General features: G+C 43.8%; 1 protein-coding gene and 1 long non-coding RNA gene across 5 annotated transcripts in view; one reads left to right on the forward strand and one right to left on the reverse strand.

The window, feature by feature from the left end:
• Nucleotides 1-2,306, forward strand: part of LOC143996966 (uncharacterized) — a 134,811-nt gene extending 132,505 nt beyond the window's left edge. Inside the window, exon 2 of the long non-coding RNA XR_013277632.1 lies at nt 1,924-2,306. This is a non-coding gene — a long non-coding RNA (uncharacterized LOC143996966). The remainder of the gene's footprint in view (nt 1-1,923) is intronic.
• The window catches only part of LOC143996964 (Y+L amino acid transporter 2-like), a 129,342-nt gene that overhangs the window by 995 nt on the left and 110,115 nt on the right, over nt 1-18,232 (reverse strand). For all 4 annotated transcript variants that reach the window (XM_077492295.1, XM_077492293.1, XM_077492292.1 and 1 more), the window contains exons 6-9: nt 15,506-15,609; nt 13,752-13,848; nt 11,945-12,094; nt 1,975-2,158 (exon numbers count right to left, since the gene is read on the reverse strand). In XM_077492295.1, coding sequence (XP_077348421.1) covers nt 1,975-2,158; nt 11,945-12,094; nt 13,752-13,848; nt 15,506-15,609 — 535 coding nt within the window. The remainder of the gene's footprint in view (nt 1-1,974; nt 2,159-11,944; nt 12,095-13,751; nt 13,849-15,505; nt 15,610-18,232) is intronic.

An 18,232-nucleotide genomic window follows, 5' to 3' on the forward strand; every position in this document is an offset into this window, starting at 1 on the left:
CCTGTGAGCATTTAATTGGCAGCTATAACAAACAAAACTATTCAAAATCCATAAACGTGTCCACCATGGGGAATGAATTACCTTTAAGGTGCACATTTTCACACACTACACTAAACAACCAAACACTGATCAATATAAACACTAATACTAATAGCAAATACTATAAATTGGCAGAAAACTGAACTGATCCCCATTATATTAATAAACACTAAGGCCCCTTTCACACTAGGGCAGTGGGTGCGTCGGTGGTAAAAATAGCGGTGCTTTACCGTCAATTTCGCGGCGCTATTCGACCTCTAGCGGGGAGCTTTTACCTCCCCCCGCTAGCGGCCGAGAAAGGGTTAAAACCATTACAAAGAACTGCTGCAGCAGTGCTATGCCGGTGGTATAGCCGCACTGCCCCATTGATTTCATTGGGCATGGGGCAGTTTAGGAGTGGTGTATACACCGCTCCTTCACCTCTCCAAAGATGCTGCTAGCAGGACTTATTTTTAGCATTGGGGCTTTCACATTGGAGAGACAGCAGCGGCTCTTTCAAGGCGCTTTGCAGGCACTATTTTTAGCGCTGTAGTGCCTGCAAAGCACCCCAGTGTGAAAGGGGTCTTAGGGGTCTGTTTATAAAGAGCATAGCAATTCAGCCAGTGAAAGTGCATGTACATTTGTTTTGTGTGAATGATGGCAAAAAATGAATAGGCTATCTCCTTTGCTGGTCAAATGTTTTCTATTGAGTTAAAACTGAAAATACACATTTGGACAAGTAGATTTCGCTAAGTATCATAAATAGGAAATATTGCATTTGAACACTAGATGGCACTACAAAGCATACAAAAATCCCAGTAATAATTAGTACATTTTACTCTGTAACTGGCAGATTTGCTATGCATTTTGTATGTTTTTTTTTTATAACTACACTCCAATGTACGATTACAGTACCTGACCACAAGAACATGTTTCCAGCTGGTTCTCAGCGACAGGGTACTGTACATCTCGCGCTGGCTGCAATAGGAAAATGTCACATTTTCCTATTGCAGCGAGTGTGAGAAAGAAGCGACAATGTCGCCTCTCTAATAGAACCGGCATGGGTTCCCCTCCAGGGGCATGCCAGGCCCTTAGGTCTGGTATGAATTTTAAAGGGCACTCCCTACACCGAAAAAACGGCGTGGGGGTCCCCCCAAAATCCATACCAGACCCTTATCCGAGCGCGCAGCCCGGCCGGTCAGGAACTGTTTTCCCCAGGTGAATGGGTAGGGGTACGATGTACCTCCATACTCATTCATATAGGGTGGGGGGCCAGGATCTGGGGGCCTCCTTATTAAAGGGGGCTCCCGGATTCTGATAAGCCCCCCGTCCGCAAACCCCAACACCCAACGGCCAGGGTTGCCGGGAAGAGGCCCTTGTCCTCATCAACATGGGGACAAGGTGCTTTGGGGTGGGGGGGACGCAGGGAGCCCCCCTTCCCAAAAGCACCCACCCCTCCATGTTGAGTGCATATGGCTTGGTACGGGCCATTTTTTCGGCATAGGGGGTTCCCCTTAAAATCTATACCAGACCTAAGGGCCTGGTATGCCCTTGGAGGGGAACCCATGCCGGTTTTTTATTTAAAATTTGGTGTGGAGTTCTCCCTCAAGATTTATACCAAACACAGTACCTGGTATTGGCGGGAATCCAAGCCAGATCCCCACACCATTGTGAACCCGGCCTCAATGTCAGCAATGCTTGTCGCTCATTGGGAAAGGAAAAACACATTTTTCCTTTCCCAATGCGAGCAGGCTCGGCGCTGGCTCCCGCAACGGGGCTCGTATGGGTGTCAATCTCGCCGATAAAAGTGGTGAGATTGACACAATATCGCGGTCACCTACTGTATATATCAAGCTTAGTGTGCGCTATACCGCAGTACTTATATATTTTTGTTTCTCATCTTAGGCAAGTCTTCATACTGATAAGAATTCAGCAACAATAAGGCAACATCCTTACCTAGGAATTTCTGAAGACATGCTGGCTGTTTTTCAGCAGAAAGGTGGATACACAGGTAGTATACAGGGGCCCCAGAAAGAACAACAGCAACTCCAACTAGTGAATCTACAAGATCGCTGTACAGCGGGACGGCTACCAAAAGCACGCTGCATATACAGTATACCACTGGGAAAAACAAGCTCAGCTGCAAAAAAAATAAAAAATCAACGTTGAGTAATAAAGAAATATACACACATTGTGTTGTAAAAAATGTTTGTTTATAAATAACGTTTTACAGCAGTACGTATGTACATCATCTTGTAAATCTCAGTAAATATGACATTTTTAAAATGTACAGACCAAACTTTTTTTTTTTTATAATTTTTTTTAATTGGGGCGAAGGCAAGAAACACTTTAAAGACTGTATTGGTTATATTTTAGTTAGTTTACTTTGAACATGTAAAAGATAAAAAAAAAAAATAACAAAAAAATAAAAATAAAAGAAGTAATCATTCAGTAGTAGACAATCACAAAACAACTAGTTATAAGAGAAGACACAAACACTATAAAAAAAATTATTTCGGTTACATATCCGAAAAGGGATGGGAAGAAGTATAAACTTTCTTCTGTACTGTTCTGTATTTTAGAATACCATGAAAAAACTATTTACTATATTTATCACAAATCTATTAATAAACCTTCAAGACAGTGCTTAATATCAAAATAACCTAAAATTAAAAAGGAATCCTTGGCTAGTTTTCTAAATATATCCTATGGAATAAACAACTGGATGTCAGCCTGGGACAAATCAGTCTGGAATACAGCTATACTAAGATACTTGAAACAGCTGTGAAGGGTCACATGGATAGCTTGTAAAACAGCTATGGTCCAAACTCATATAAATAAATATACACAGTATATATATATATATATATATATATATATATATATATATATATATACACACATATATATATATATATATATATACACACATACACACATACACACACATACATATAATATATATATATATACACATACATACACGCACACACTTGGGTCCATATATATTTTAGTTTTTTTTTTCAGGTATTTACTAAAACATATTCAATCTATATTTATATAATGGATTTGGGCTGAAAGTGCACACTCTCAGGTTTTATTTGAGGGTATGTACATCCAAATCGGAGGAAGAGTTTAGGAATAACAGCTCTTAAAAATACCTACCCCTCCTTTTTCAAGGGACCAAAAGTAATTGGACAATTGAACCAAAAGCTGTTTCATGGCCAGATGTGGGCTACTCCTTTGTTATTTATCCATCAATTAAGCAGGTAAAAGGTCTGGAGTTGATTTAAAGTGTGGTATTTGCATTTGGAATCTATTGCTCTGAACCTAGATCATGCGTTCAAAGGAGCTGTCCATGCAAGTGAAACAGGCCATTGTAAGGCTCCAAAATTAAACAAATTCATCAGAGAGATAGCAGCAACATCAGGAGTGGCCAAATCAACAGTTTGGTACATTCTGAGGAAAGAACGCACTGGTGAACTCAGCAACATAAAAAGGCCTGGACCTCTATGGAAGACAACAGGGGTGGATGATCGCAGAATCCTCTCTATGGGAAAGAAAAATCCATTCACAACATCCAGACAAGTGAAGGACACTCTCCAGGAGGTGGGCGTATCATTGTCAAAGTCTACAATCAAGAGAAGACTTCACGAGAGAAAAATACAGAGGGTTCACCACAAGCTGCAAACCATTCATAAACCCAAAGAATAGAAAAGCCAAAAAACATCTAAAAAAAGCCAGACTAGTTCTGGAAAAGCATTTTAAGATTAAGAGATTAAGCGCTTGACGACCGCTATACACAGATGTATTTCAGCAGAATGGCACAGGCAGGCAAATGGGCGCACAGGAACGTCCCTTTAAATTTGCTGCCTCTCGGGCACGCATGTGTGCCTGACACACGCCGCGGGAGCGTACCCACAGGTCCCGGGAACGCGATGTTCTCAGGCGGTCCGCGACTGCTGTGTGGAGAGATAGATATATAAACAAGGCATTTCCCCATTCTGCCTTGTGTAATGACAGGTATCTACTGCTCCCTATGATCGGAGCAGTGATCACTGTCATGTCCTAGGTAGCCCCTCCCCCCCACAGTTAGAATCACTCCCTAGGACACACTTACCCCCTTCATCGCACCCTAGTGGTTAACCCCTTCCCTGTCAGTTTCAGTTACACTGTAATCAATGCATTTTTAGAGCACTGATCGCTGTATAAATGATTTTGTTTTTTATATATATTTTTGGGGGATATTTGTTATTAAAAAAAAGTAAGAAATATTGCTTTTTTTCAAAATTGTCACTATTTTTTTGTTTATAGCACAAAAAATAAAAACCGCAGAGGTGATCAAATACCACAAAAAGAAAGCTCTATTTGTGGGAACAAAAAAAACATTTTGTTTGGGTACAACGTCGCACGACCGCACAATTGTCAGTTAAAGCGACGCAGTGCCGAATCGCAAAAAATTACCCGGTCATTCAGCAGCCAAATGGGCATGCATGGCTTCCAGTGGCACTGGGTCATTGGTGTTTATTAATGATGTGACAGAAGCAGCCAGATGAACTCTGCAGTGTTTAGAGATACTGTATACTGGCAGCCAAGATTCAGCCAAATGCAGCAAAGTTGATTGGACGCGCTTCACATTACAGATGGGCAATGATTCATAACACACTGCAAAAGCAACCCAGGACTTTTTGCAGGAAAAGAAGTGGAATATTCTGCAATGGCCGAGTCAATCACTTGATCTCAACCCAATTAAGCATACACTTCACTTGCTGAAGGCAAAACTAAAGGCACAAACAAAGAACAACTGAAGACAGCTGAAGTTAAAGCCTGGCAAAGCATCAGAAAGGAGGAACCCCAGTCTTTGGTAATATCCATGGGTTCCAGACTTCAGGCAGTCATTACGGGTAAAGGATTCTCAACAACAGCCCCCCCCCCCCCCCAAGAAATATGGTATGTGGTAATATAAGGGCACCACACCAAAACTGTGGGTGTGGTCAGATTGCATCAACACTGGGAGGGGCTTAAAGGGCCATATGCTTTAATGACTGTGCCACAAGCGAGTATGGAACAGACAGTACAAACTTCAGTATGTTAATTTTAATATAATAAAGCGGTTCTATTGCATATCCTTTACTACACACAGCTACCCTTAAAGTGATATTAAAGTTTTTTGTTTTTTTTCTAAACAATAAACATGTTATACTTAACAGCTCTGTGTGGTAGTTTTGCAAAAAGCAGTTCGGATCCTCCTCTTCTTGGATTCCTCACCGGCAGCCCTGACCCCCCCCTCTTTTTGGGTGCTTCCACAGCAAGCAGCCTGCTATGGGGGCACCCAAGAAGGCACATTCCTGAGTTGCAGCTCTGTGTCCATTCACACATGGAGCCATGGCTCGACTCTGCTCCTTCCGTCTTCTGATTGGCTCACTGGCTGTGATTGACAGCAGTGTGAGCCAATGGTTTCCACTGCTGCCAAAAGCCAATCAGGAGTGCGAGTCCCTGGAGAGCCAAGGCTCTCATGGACAATGCTGGATCGAGAGGTAAGTAAAAGGTGGGGCTGGGGGGCTGCTGCACACAGAAGGTTTTTTACTTTCATGCAAAGAATGCATAAAGATTAAAAAGCTTGTGCCTTTACAACCACTTTAACAAAGAATATGCTTTACTTAGAATGTAGTAGTCAGGAGTAGGAAATGTAAAACACAGTGAGGGGAATTTATCAAAACTGGAGCAGTCAGAATTTGGAACAACTGTGCATGGCAACCAATCAGCTTCTATCTTCAGCTTGTTCAGCTTTAAAAATGAAAGCTATGAGCTGATTGGTTGCCATGCATAGCTGTTCCAAATTCTGTCTGCTCTAGTTTTGATAAACTAGGCGCTGAGACAGGTCCTGTATGCAGAGCCACTTTTTGCTGCATCTGCATCCACCAGAGAACCTATAGACGGGGGTGCACAGATCCGAATGCAGACACTGTGCATTTGGATACATGCATCCCTCCCTGTCTGCTTGTCAATTTTTGACATTCGACTATGTCCATGCAGCTGCTGCGTACCAATTGAATTTGACTGCACTGCCTGCACAGGGATTCACAGGACACCATGCGTCACCACACGGTACACGGCCATCACACTGGACATGGACACATATGCTCCATGAAAGAGGAGATGTTGGTGATTAAAAGAGAAATATGGGATTTTTATTTATGAATCATACTTACCCAAGTACCTGCATCTGTCCTCGCTGGCTCTAAGGATGAGAACCGAGTAATCAAACACCACGATAGCTCGGTTTTCAGTGCTCCCTAAACAGAGAGCTGGCGGCTATCAGTCTCTGGCTCTGCCCGCCCCCTGGTGCTCTCCAAAACACTGGGCTGTGGAGGGGTGGTGTGGCCGGCTCAGGCTCTCAGCAGCTCACTGAGAGGCTGAGCTGGGTGCTGGTCCAGGGATGTGAGCAGATCCCAACCATACGGTTGTGATCTTTCCCCAGCCTGGACTGACTCTGACATCAGCTGAGAGTGGGCATAAGCCCGCTGTCATCTGAAAATTGGCCACAGGAGTGCAAAACAATCTGCACTGATGTGATCATCAGGAGATGTACAACCATTGAAGCTTTGGCTATACTTATCCTTTAATAAATCACATGACCTGTCTCTCTGCTCCTGTTTGGCTCCTGAAGGGCACACACTATGTGTTTTTTTTTTCTATTTAGAGTTCCTAAAGCCATAGTTGGGTTTTAGGGTTAATCATACCAAATTGTGGTTTCAGTACCAGTCTAGCTGGATTGCACTGAGTTCTGCTTGGCCACAGGTGTCGCTGTCACCACTGGTAAGTGTGAGAATGCAGTTGGCTAGGTGTATTGGGTGCCATTCTTTCTTGGAGCCAGCTCAGTGGGAGTGTCATCGTGCTGTGAATTCTGGGAGAGGGTACTTAAGGTACTGAGATCACGTGCTTCTGGGTTCCGGTCCAGAAGATCTTTCTGTCTGCTTGGTCCTGGTCCCCCTGACCAGCCCCCATGGCCCTCATGGCCTGGGGTGCGGATCCATCCATTTTTAAGTCTCGGGACTGGCTAGCCCGAGGCACAGTAACTGGGAGGAGGATTCAAAGGTGGTCCGGTGCCGTCTCATCTGTGGAGAGGCCCAGCAACTGGAGAAGCAACCAGAAGAGGACTCTTCGGGAGAAGGCCAAGAATAAGGCTGGCTTCTCAGAAGGAGCCTGGGGGCTCAGTTGAAAGACGTTAAGTGAATCTACACTCATACAGTATCGCCAGACCGGCTGCAAGATACTGGTACCATATGATAGCTCTCTAAATTTATCTACGTCCCTCAGTTACATTCAAGTCTGTGGCAAAGACTTTATTCACAAGTGTTCTACATCCAAGTCTGTGGCAGAGACTTTATTCACAAGTGTTCTACATCCAAGTCTGAGACTTTGTTTTACTTACCGTATATACTCGAGTATAAGCCGAGATTTTCAGCCTCTTTTTTGAGGCTGAAAGTGCCCCCCTCGGCTTATACTCGAGTCATCGCTGTCTGTCTGCCCGATCAGCGTGTCGAGCAGACAGACAGCGGCCATTCTAGGATTCAAAGGCCGCGCCTCCCTCTCCGCCTTCGCCTGTGATAGGCGGAACACTGAATTTCCCAGCAGTCTGTGTTCCGCCTATCACGGACATCCTCTCATCCTCGTCCGTAGTATGAAGATGAGCGGACGTCCATGATAGGCGGACCACTGACTGCTGGGAAATTGAGTGTTCCGCCTATCACGGACATCCGATAGGCGGAACACTCAATTTCCCAGCAGTCAGTGGGAAATTGAGTGTTCCGCCTATCACCGACGGAGGCGCGGCTTTTGAATCCTAGAATGGCCACCGACGAAGAGCTGAAGGACGGAGGCTCGGCTCGGGACGGGCCGGGACGGGCCGGGACGCAGGCCGGGACGGGACGCAGGCCGGGACGGGACGCAGGCCGGGACGGGACGCAGGCCGGGACGGGACGCAGGCCGGGACGGACACAGGCTGGACGGACACAGGTAGGCTCTACTGTGTCTTTACTGTGCCTCTCCTGGAAATGAAGAAATCAATGCATGTGCCCTATTCCATTTTTCTTTCAGTTTGTACCATATGGAACCCATTACTTCAATGGCTACTTCCTCTGACTGGTGTTTATGATGATCAAACAATGTTTAGCAAATAATATACATACACATATGCTTATTATAGTGCTTTTGTAACAACAGCAATGTAAAACCTTTCTATTACTGGTGTTACTGGTTTATTCCTTAGTAGCCTATTTGACAGTTGTTTCTAATTCCTTAGGGCAATTTTGATATATTAATGAACCAATCAAACTAAGGTGGGAAAAAGCACACACACACACACGGATGCATGCACACACACACACACACACACACACAGGGATGGATGGACACACACACACACACGGATGCATGGACACACACACACACACACACACACGGATGCATGGACACACACACACACACACACACACACGGATGCATGGACACACACACACACACACACACACGGATGCATGGACACACACACACACGGATGCATGGACACACACACACACACGGATGCATGGACACACACACACACACACACACGGATGCATGGACACACACAGGGATGGATGGACCCACAGGGATGGACGGACACACAGGGATGGACAGGCATGTCTCACCCTCGGCTTATACACGAGTCAATAATTTTTTCCAGTTTTTTGGGGGTAAATTGGGGACCTCGGCTTATATTCGGGTCGGCCTATACTCGAGTATATACGGTAAACAATCTATCGGCTGCTAGGTCTAGTGAGAGGAGGTCTATCTGGCAGCTGTGAGAATCCAGTTGTGAGCGGTAATTCTCTGGATTTCTATAGTGAGAGACTTCCTATCTTTTGCAGTTCCAAGAGTTCTTGAACTTCCTACCCAACCTTCTACCCTTCTTTGAGAGACTGTTTTGTCTACTTGTTGTCAAATAAAATTCCCAAAAGTGGATCCAATGTCAGTTTCTGCAATTCTTTGGGCCATCTACCTCGGGAAACCCCTAGACGCACACGAGGTCAAGAAGGTAAATAAAACCAGCCCCTCCTTCGGGGGTCAGTGCTACACTTGCAACAATTAAAACACATCTTCTGCTCTAGTCCAGGGCCTCCAGACACCTCCTCACCTAGTCCAGTATCTACCTTGTACCCCCCCATCCAGTGGCCTTTTGCCACACCAAACATAATTTCTTAGTCAATGGCCTCCTTTGCACTCCCCTCCCAGTCCAAGAACTTCTTTACAGCCCATACCAAGTTAAAGCGGGAGTCCACCGGGACTCCGCGTTTTTTTTTTTTTTTAAAAGCCAGCAGCTACAAATACTGCAGCTGCTGACTTTTAAAATAGCGACACTTACCTGTCCAGCGCGCCCGCGATGTCGGCACCCGAAGCCGATCTCTAGGTCGCCTGTCGGGTCCTGCCGCCGCCATCTTGGAGCCTTTCGGCTTCATTTCCCGGTTCCCTACTGCGCATGCGCGAATCGCACTGCGCAATAAGGACGCTCCCCGCTGCCTCTGGGATCTGTGTGTTTCCCAGCAGGCAGCGGGGCACTTGCGGGAAGGGGCGGGCACTTGCGGAAAGGGGCGTAAGTTACGCCCCTTTCCGCAGAGAGCTATCCCGGAAGTGGGTGCAGTTACCTTGATTATCCAGGTAACTGCACCCCCCTCCCCCCCGAAAGGTGCCGATTGTGGCACCGGAGGGGGGGAGGGTTCCGATGAGCGGAAGGTCCACTTTAGGGTGGACCTCCGCTTTAAGAGCCTCCTCTAGTATAGTATGGAACCCTCCAAAATTTAGGGTTTTGGATGCGAACACAAATGAGCTGACAAGAATAGCATTTAAAATTTGGGATGGGGTTTATAAAAAATTAAATGGGCACTTTAATTCACCATTTATAGCACTGAAGGAAAATGAGTTTTTTCCCCTGGGGGAAAAAGGAAATAGGAGGTAATTGGATAAAAAAAGAAAAAATACAAATAAAAGATATTATGAAAGAAGGGAAACTCATAACACTTAGGGAATTAGCACATAAGGGCTTAATGGTAATGTGTGAATGGCGGTATCTCCAGCTGGCCCATTTTATTGGAAGCTTACCTCAACCAATAAGATCTGGAGAGGAGCTGACCATGTTGGAGCGACTTTGTACAACAGACAACTCTAAAGGAATCGTATCCAGGATGTATGGACTGTTGATGTCGGTGGGAGAGCTGGAGACCCCGCCATATATCAAAAAGTGGGAAAAGGAATTAGGAACACAGAGGGATAAAGACACAATAAGCAAAATATTAAGAATAACACATTGTTCGGCAATAGACAGTAAAACAGCCGAAATGAACTATAAGTGCCTAACTAGATGGTACAACACGCCGGATAAGACTGCAAAATACCAACAGGGAAGATCGGCAGAATGATGGAGGGGCTGTAAAACCACAGGAACAATGGCACATCTATGGTGGGGATGCCCAAAAATCTAAATCTATTGGGGAAAGATCTTGCCAAAGATAAGAGAAATAACTAAAATAAGCGTGAAGGCGGATCCTTGGATTGTACTTTTCCACGGAACAAAGAGTAACGAAAAACAATATCAAGAAACTATCATCCCACACCTCCTTAACGCAGCGAAGAAATCGATTCCTAAAAAGTGTCAGGAGGTGGAAAGTCCAACGATGTGGGAGTGGGTAGATGCAGTTGAAGAGGTATATAAGATGGAAGAGCTGAGAAGATAATAAAAGAGAAGCAGTAATAAAAAAATGGAAATGTTGGAAAGATTTTAAGAAGGATTGGAGTTACACAGAATATTTAAGACCATAATAGACCAATATGGGAGGAGGATAAGAGGAGACGGGGAAAACGCTGACATTTAGCTTGGGAAAAGAGGGGGGGATGGGTAATGGGAATGGGAATAATAAAGAGGTGTATGATGAATAAAAGATATGAATTTAATAAGGGAAAAATAGTTAATTTAATTGTTATTGATATTGTTACTTTCTGATATATAATGAGATGCTACAATGATGTGAAGACGAAAGGAGACAGTGGTGAACGGAAAGTTGATTTATGTCCCTCTAGAGAATTTGCTGACGTGCCAATAAAAATAAAAAAAAGAGCCTCCTCTGCACCCTGCTCTCCAAATCCAGGTCTTTTATCAAGCCCAGGGCCTCCTCTAGTCCAGGCCACCCCTGGCGGTGCCCCCCTAGATGCGTCACACAGGGCAAGTGCCCGCCCCCTAGTTTCGGCCCTGGCGACAGTAGATATAAAAAGTCTACACACCCCGGTTAAAATGTCAGGTTTTTGTGATGTAAAAAAATGAGACAAAGATAAATCATTTCAGAACATTTTCCACGTTAGAGGAAATGATGAACAGTTCCAAATACCAGTCAATATTGGTACAAAACCTTCAGGCTTCTGCTAAAAAGCTGAACATGAAGAGGAACTATATCTTTCAGCATGACAATGACCCAAAGCATACATCCAAATCAACAAAAGAATGGCTTCACCAAAAGAAGATTAAAGTTTTAGAGCCCAGACCTGAATCCATTTGAAAATCTGGAGAGGCCCTCGCAATCTGACAGATTTGGAGTGTTTTTGCAAAGAAGAGTGGTCGAATATTGCCATGTCAAGATGTACCTTTGCATACCCAAAAAGACTGAGTTCTGTTCTAAAATAAAATTTAATGTCTCATTTTACGTCTCATTTTTACATCACAGAAACCTGACATTTTAACAGGGGTGTGTAGACTTTTTATATCCACTATACATATCTGTGGAGGAATGTGTAATTCTGTTCGACTAGGTGTGTGATTTACACAGCTCAAATATTGATCTCAACATTATTGGTTTCAAAGACAAAAAATGTTTAATAACATGCATTTCATACATACCTTTACAGGTCTAGGCATATCTGGCCTCTTTACTCTTAAATAAATTTGGCTTCCAACTGTCAAGCCTTGGAAAAACCAGTAACTAAAACTGAAATAATCAATGAGCTGAAAGACGTCCTCCACACAAAGGTATATAAGAGACATAAACCCCTGTACAGTGTAAAATATAGATATGTTACGTTAAAACACAGTGTGCATACAAAGCATTTCCATAGAGAAGACATTTTGTTAATTGCTAATGTAGAATATGTAGAATATGCAGTCATTGTATCTTAAAATACATTCTCTGTAATTCACTGCTGCCAGATTTCACACAGCTTGTCACATGTGCTTTAGTTGTGTTTAATTCTTAATATTTGTTCTCAGACTCATGTTGTCGCCTGAGGTGGCCAGAAGGTTAAAGGCTCTATCTGGTAATTGTTTTCCTGTCTGTTCACTGCTGGGGAGATTTCCCTTTAATTCTTGTCCTTAGACACATCAGAAAATAAGAGAAAACCTCTCCAAAGTAGAGTATTTCTATCTTAGACAGTTGAAGCCTGAATATTATCCCCATTGGTATGATATACCCCCTACCTTTTGCTCTGGTGGCAAATCTTGTATTTCCTCTCACTTTCTGTTTCAGTGGCAATAGTTGCTAGGACAAACAGAGGGGCAAGTTCTCCCAGCAGAGACACAGACAGCAATAAAAATACGCCAAACACGTTTTTATCATTCCAAAATTTAAATAAAGCTTTGCTTTCTCATACACTTTAAAGGACAACTCAAGCCAAAACACAATGTTTGTCTAGAGTGGGAAGGGCTATACCCATGTTTAGGTTCTATTTTTTTTTTTTTAAATCAGAAGAAAGGTTTATTTAAACACATTCAATCCTACATGTTCCATAAACACTCACAAAAGAACACAAAGTTGTAATGTACAAACAGTACCAAACAAATAGGCAATTACTGCCAAAGTCAGATAGTAATAACCAGCACCGAGTAACCAACATTCTACCCAAATATCCTATCTATAATCCGGTCTACTGGGGCCAAGCCTGGTGCATAACGCCAACCCCCCCAAAGCCACCAAACCCAAAGCCACCAAACCCACGTTCAGGTTCCTAATGTTGTCTGTGTCCCTGTTGTGGACATTTTTTGTCCCTCCAGTTCAACCTGAGTGAGTGTCTATAATTGTCCCTGTACATTGCATACTCACATCAGTCCCTACCCTCAAGGAGCCTACAATCCACAGTCCTACATATACTAGGGCCAATTTACCTACCAGCATGTCTTTGGATTGTAGGAGGAAAACCACACAAGCACAGGGAGAACATGCAAACTCCAGGCAGGTAGTGGCATGGTTGGGATTTGAACCAGCGGCCCTTCTTACTGCTAGGTGAGTGTGCTAACCACTACACCACTGTGCCACCCACTGAAAGAAGATAAGATTTATATGAGTAGTTGTTCAGTAGGGGTGTTAGCATGCTGTCTATACAGACAGAGACGCAGCAACCATTCTCGTATTTTATACTGTGATTATTAGTTCTACCACTAGGTGGTTGTGTATAATGTAACATTCTTTCTAATGGAACATCATGGTTTATGATTTCCTGTCTCTATGTTCCTGTAGTTTTTCCAATAAAACAAAAAGGGCTAAGCCATGTGTTCAGCAACATGTTGATTGATAAGAGTCATATCTTCAGTAGCTTTACAACAAGATTTAATAAAGGATTGAAGAAAACTTGAAAGGATAACGATAGTGCTGCCCGAGAGCTACAAATGTGCATGTAGATGCAAATTGCTAATAATATTTGAAAATGTATCTTACGTTAAAAAGTAATGCAGGGATAGGAGTGTATCTATGGATGTGAATCATACACAAACATTCAGGAAGATGTCCTTCTCTTGATGCTACAAAGAACAATCTGAAATGAAAAAAACAAATCTAAAACTAAAACAAATTTAGCAACCTGTATTGTAGTTTACAGTTAAAGCAGAACTAAACTCATTGATTTAACAGTTTCTCAAACCAGTTAGGCTGAAGGCATGCCGTGAAAGATAACTGTCACAGTTGGTTGCACTTTCAACTGTCAAGCCATCAAATGACTGGTGTCATAACTGATTATATTTGTAGCACCATGGCAAGAGATCTGACTGATTTTAGATTTAGATAATTCTAAGGGACGAAGAAAATATGCTAAAGCGTAGTACACACAATTGGAATATTGTACAAATGATCATACTCTTTTTTTATTGCATGCTAGTCTCATATTGTAAATTAATAGGTTACTAAAGTTACGAAAATCCCCCCCCCCCCCCGTGCTGTTGGTCGGTCGGGTCAATCTCCACAGCACCCTATTGGTCCGGTCATTCAGCCCTGCACTTACCCCATCTAGGTTGCAGGCGGCTGCTTCTACAGGCGACATCTCCTCCTCCTCCGCATCATGGCGTCCGCTGTGCGTCTCTTCCTCCTAGGCACTCAATAGGATTGCCTGTCCTTTCAGCCAATCGAGTGATGGGTCTCAGGATCCGCTTCCTGACTGGCTGGGAGGAGGATCAGTGTGACAATAGTGAATATTCATTCGCTATTATCACACAGCCGGGTGAGCTTGGAGCGCAGTGCTCTGCCCACCATTTTTTGAAGCCTAGTAGAGCCTCTGGCTCTAATCACGTGCTAAAAAAAACAAACACCCCCACATTGGAATCCATGCATCCAGCACCCTGCATGTAGATTAGGGAGCCGGTGGTGCTTGTGCGCCCCTAATGGACGGACCGCCACTGATGCTTAACCTTTAGTCACTGACAATTATGCCAGTTAAGGAAATCAGAGTACCATGACTACGCTGAATGAATGAAATACTTGTATAGCGCACAATGCGAACTGAATTGCCTCTAGGCTGATCACGAACTGTGTTGAGGGGGGGGGGGGGGTGGCCTGGCGGGAGCCTAGGGCTATGGTAGCCTCTCTTATTACTACCATAGGACTCCGTGGATGTGCAGCACCAGGGATCTTTACTCTCTTCCTTTCAAGCAGATTAGAGCAAAGGCAGTATCTGCATACTTATTTTGAGTTATTCACTCACAGTATGGAAGTCAGTTTGCCAGTGCGATAGCCAGGTAAATAGTATTTGCAGTGGATAAGTAAGCAATGGCAGTCTCTGTGTTTATCTAGAGCAGGGGGCTCCAAACTTTCTGAACAAGGGGCCAGTTTATGGTTCTTTATACTTTAGGGGGGGCCGGAATGTGGCCAGAGGGAGTAGAAAATGTCCCAGTGTCAGTGGGAGTAAACAATGCCACATCTTTAATGGGAGAAATAACACCCCATCATTGGTGTCAGTGGAAGGAATAGTGCCCCATTGTTGGTGTCATTGGCAGGAATTATGCCCCTATTGGTGGTGTTAGTGGGAGGAATAGTGCCCCAATGGCCTGATAAAGGCAAGCAAAAGGCCGTATCTGGCCCCCAGCCATGGTTTGGAGACCACTGATCTAGAGAAAGGTTTCCTTTAACAAACTTTGGTGATGTGCAAAATGGAATGGAAAAACTGCTTATTTTTTTACATATTATATTATTATCATTCTCACCTGGACCCGGAAATGACTACCGAATTTAATCCACCACAACAGGATATAGCCACTGCTATTGGGATTAACCACTTTATATACCCCAGGACTCTTTCTGCAAATATCTGTAAAAATAACAAAAAGATGACATAAAAAAGATGATGTCATTTTATTCTCTCGTCCGATAAAATTATTGTAATGTTGTACCTTACTATGGCCATATGGTTTAACAAAAAAACTAAAATGAAACAATTATGTAATTAGTGTTCCTTCAGCTGCGGGCCTCTGTAGCCGGTGGAGCTCTATTAAATGAATGCAGAGAGAAAAAGAAAGAAAATAAATCTGTCAGGAGAGCCCAGTCACTTTAACAGGTCTCCTCTAATCAAGTAGGATTGAGCCAAGAAAGCTCCATAGGATATTGCAGGCTGCCTACTGTAGCCCACATTTTATGAATAGACAGCCCATGCTTTGCAGTATTAGGCCCCTTTCACACTTTCGGACCAATTAGGTCCGCCTGTCAGTTCTGACAGGGGACCTGAACAGGTGCTTAATGCTAGTCTATGGAGAGACGGATGTCAGCAGTGACATGTCTGCTGACATCTGACCTGTTCCGATACGCTAAAAGCAGACGGATGCCCCTGGTGGATCGGATTGGGTGAGATCGGATGAAAACAGACATGCTGTGTCCGATCTCTCCATAGAAAATAGCGGCGCTCGACAGTGCTCAGTAAACAGAGAGGGACCTGTCATCCGCTGGCTCAGCGGAGATCAACAGAGAGATCTCCCACTGAGCTGGTGGACAGAGGCGGACTCCGAGGCAGTGGATACGCCTCAGTGAGCGCAGTGCATTACAACATAAGGGCAGACAGTACAATTACAATACAATTTAATACAGTAGGAATGAGAGGGCCCTGCTCATATTGCGAACTATAATGTGATATCCACTTTACAGTGTACCAGTTGCTCAGTCGTACTGAGTCATCCTTAGAGATCATGTTAGTAGTGGCAGATCATGTATTAACAATATTTTGGTCAACTTTAAAGGGCTGGTTCAAATCAACATCAACTTCCAATATTTGTCATTCATCGTGGTATCTCACCTGGCAAACACATCATATGGTCTAGGAAGTACAGTACCCGTGCACTCTTTTACGGCAGATGCTAAAGGACTAGTGGGTCAGTCAGAAGGAACCACATAAGTCAACCATAGGATACAGCTAGGTTTCTCTTTTCAGTGGATGGTATCATATAGCTGCTGGGGATTTGGGGCACCACCAATGTTGGAAGGTCATATAAAAGGTTCTGCCTGTAGCCTGTTCAGTACATTTGTGGTACTGCCAATATTGTTTCACATCCCAGCTCTGTGCACCACCCTTTCATAGTTTAAGAGGAATTAGTAAGTGTTTACCTCTGCCATATATTAACCACTTAAGCCCCGAACCATTTTGCTGGCCAAAGACCAGAGCACATTTTGCGATTCGGCACTGAGTCGATTTAACTGACAATTGCGTGGTTGTGCAACGTGGTTCCCAGACAAAATTGGCATCCTTTTTTTCCCACAAATAGAGTTTTCTTTTGGTGGTATTTGATCACCTCTGCGGTTTTTATTTTTTGTGCTATAAACAAAAATAGAGCGACAATTTTGAAAAAAATGCATTATTTTTTACTTTTTGCTATAATAAAAATATATTAAAAAAAAAGATTTTTTATATCGACTACAAAATAGGTATTCGTTTTATGGCATTTTTTTTTTTTTACTAGTAATGGCGGCGATCTGCAATTTTTATCGGGACTGCGACATTATAGCGGACACATCGGACAATTTTGACACATTTTTGGGACAATTGTCATTTATACAGCGATCAGTGCTATAAAATTGCATTGATAACTGTAAAAATGGCAGTGAAGGGGTTAACCACTAGCTGGTTAGGAAGGGGTTAAGTGTGTCCTGGGGAGTGATTCTAACTGTTAAGGGGAGCAGCTGTGTGTGACACATCACTGATCATAGCTCCTGATTACAGGGAGATGTTTGTTTACATTAGCATCTCCCTGTTCTTCAGTTTCGTGAGGCGATTGCGGGTATCCCCATGGACATCGAGTCTGCGGGACCCTTGATCCTACTCATGGAGCTCCCGGCAGGGTCACGCGTGTGACGGGGGCTGTGCGCACGTGACCACATGGTGGCAAATTCAAAGGGACATACCTGTACACCCATTTTCCCAGCCGTGTCATTGTGCCGACGTAAATGTACATGCGTCGGTCGGCATGTGGTTAACCACTTCAATAACAGACACTTTCGCCCCTTCCTGCCCAGGAAAATTTTCAGCTTTCAGCACTGTCGCACTTTGAATGACAATTGCACAGTCATGTAACACTGTACCCAAACAACATTTTTAGCATTTTCTTCCCACAAATAGAGCTTTCTTTTGGTGGTATTTGATCACCACTGGGGTTTTTATTTTTTGCTAAACAAACTAAAAAAGACAGAACCCCCCCCCCCAAGAAAGCTGATGGGCACTGATAGTCACTAATAGGTGGCACTGATAGGCAGCACTGATTGACACTGATAGGCAGCACTGATGGGCATTGATAGGTGGTACTGGATAGGCAGCACTGATGAGGAGCTACTGACAGGCATTACTGAGTGGCATCTGAAGGGCACTGACAGGCATTACTGATGGGACACTAATTGACACTTTTATGGGCACCGATTGGCACATTTATGGGCACTGATTGGCACTTTGATGG

The sequence above is a fragment of the Lithobates pipiens genome, unplaced genomic scaffold (assembly GCF_037356315.1).
Source record: "Lithobates pipiens isolate NorthernLeopardFrog02 unplaced genomic scaffold, aLitPip1_a1.2 Scaffold_19, whole genome shotgun sequence".
Classification (NCBI taxonomy): domain Eukaryota; kingdom Metazoa; phylum Chordata; class Amphibia; order Anura; family Ranidae; genus Lithobates; species Lithobates pipiens.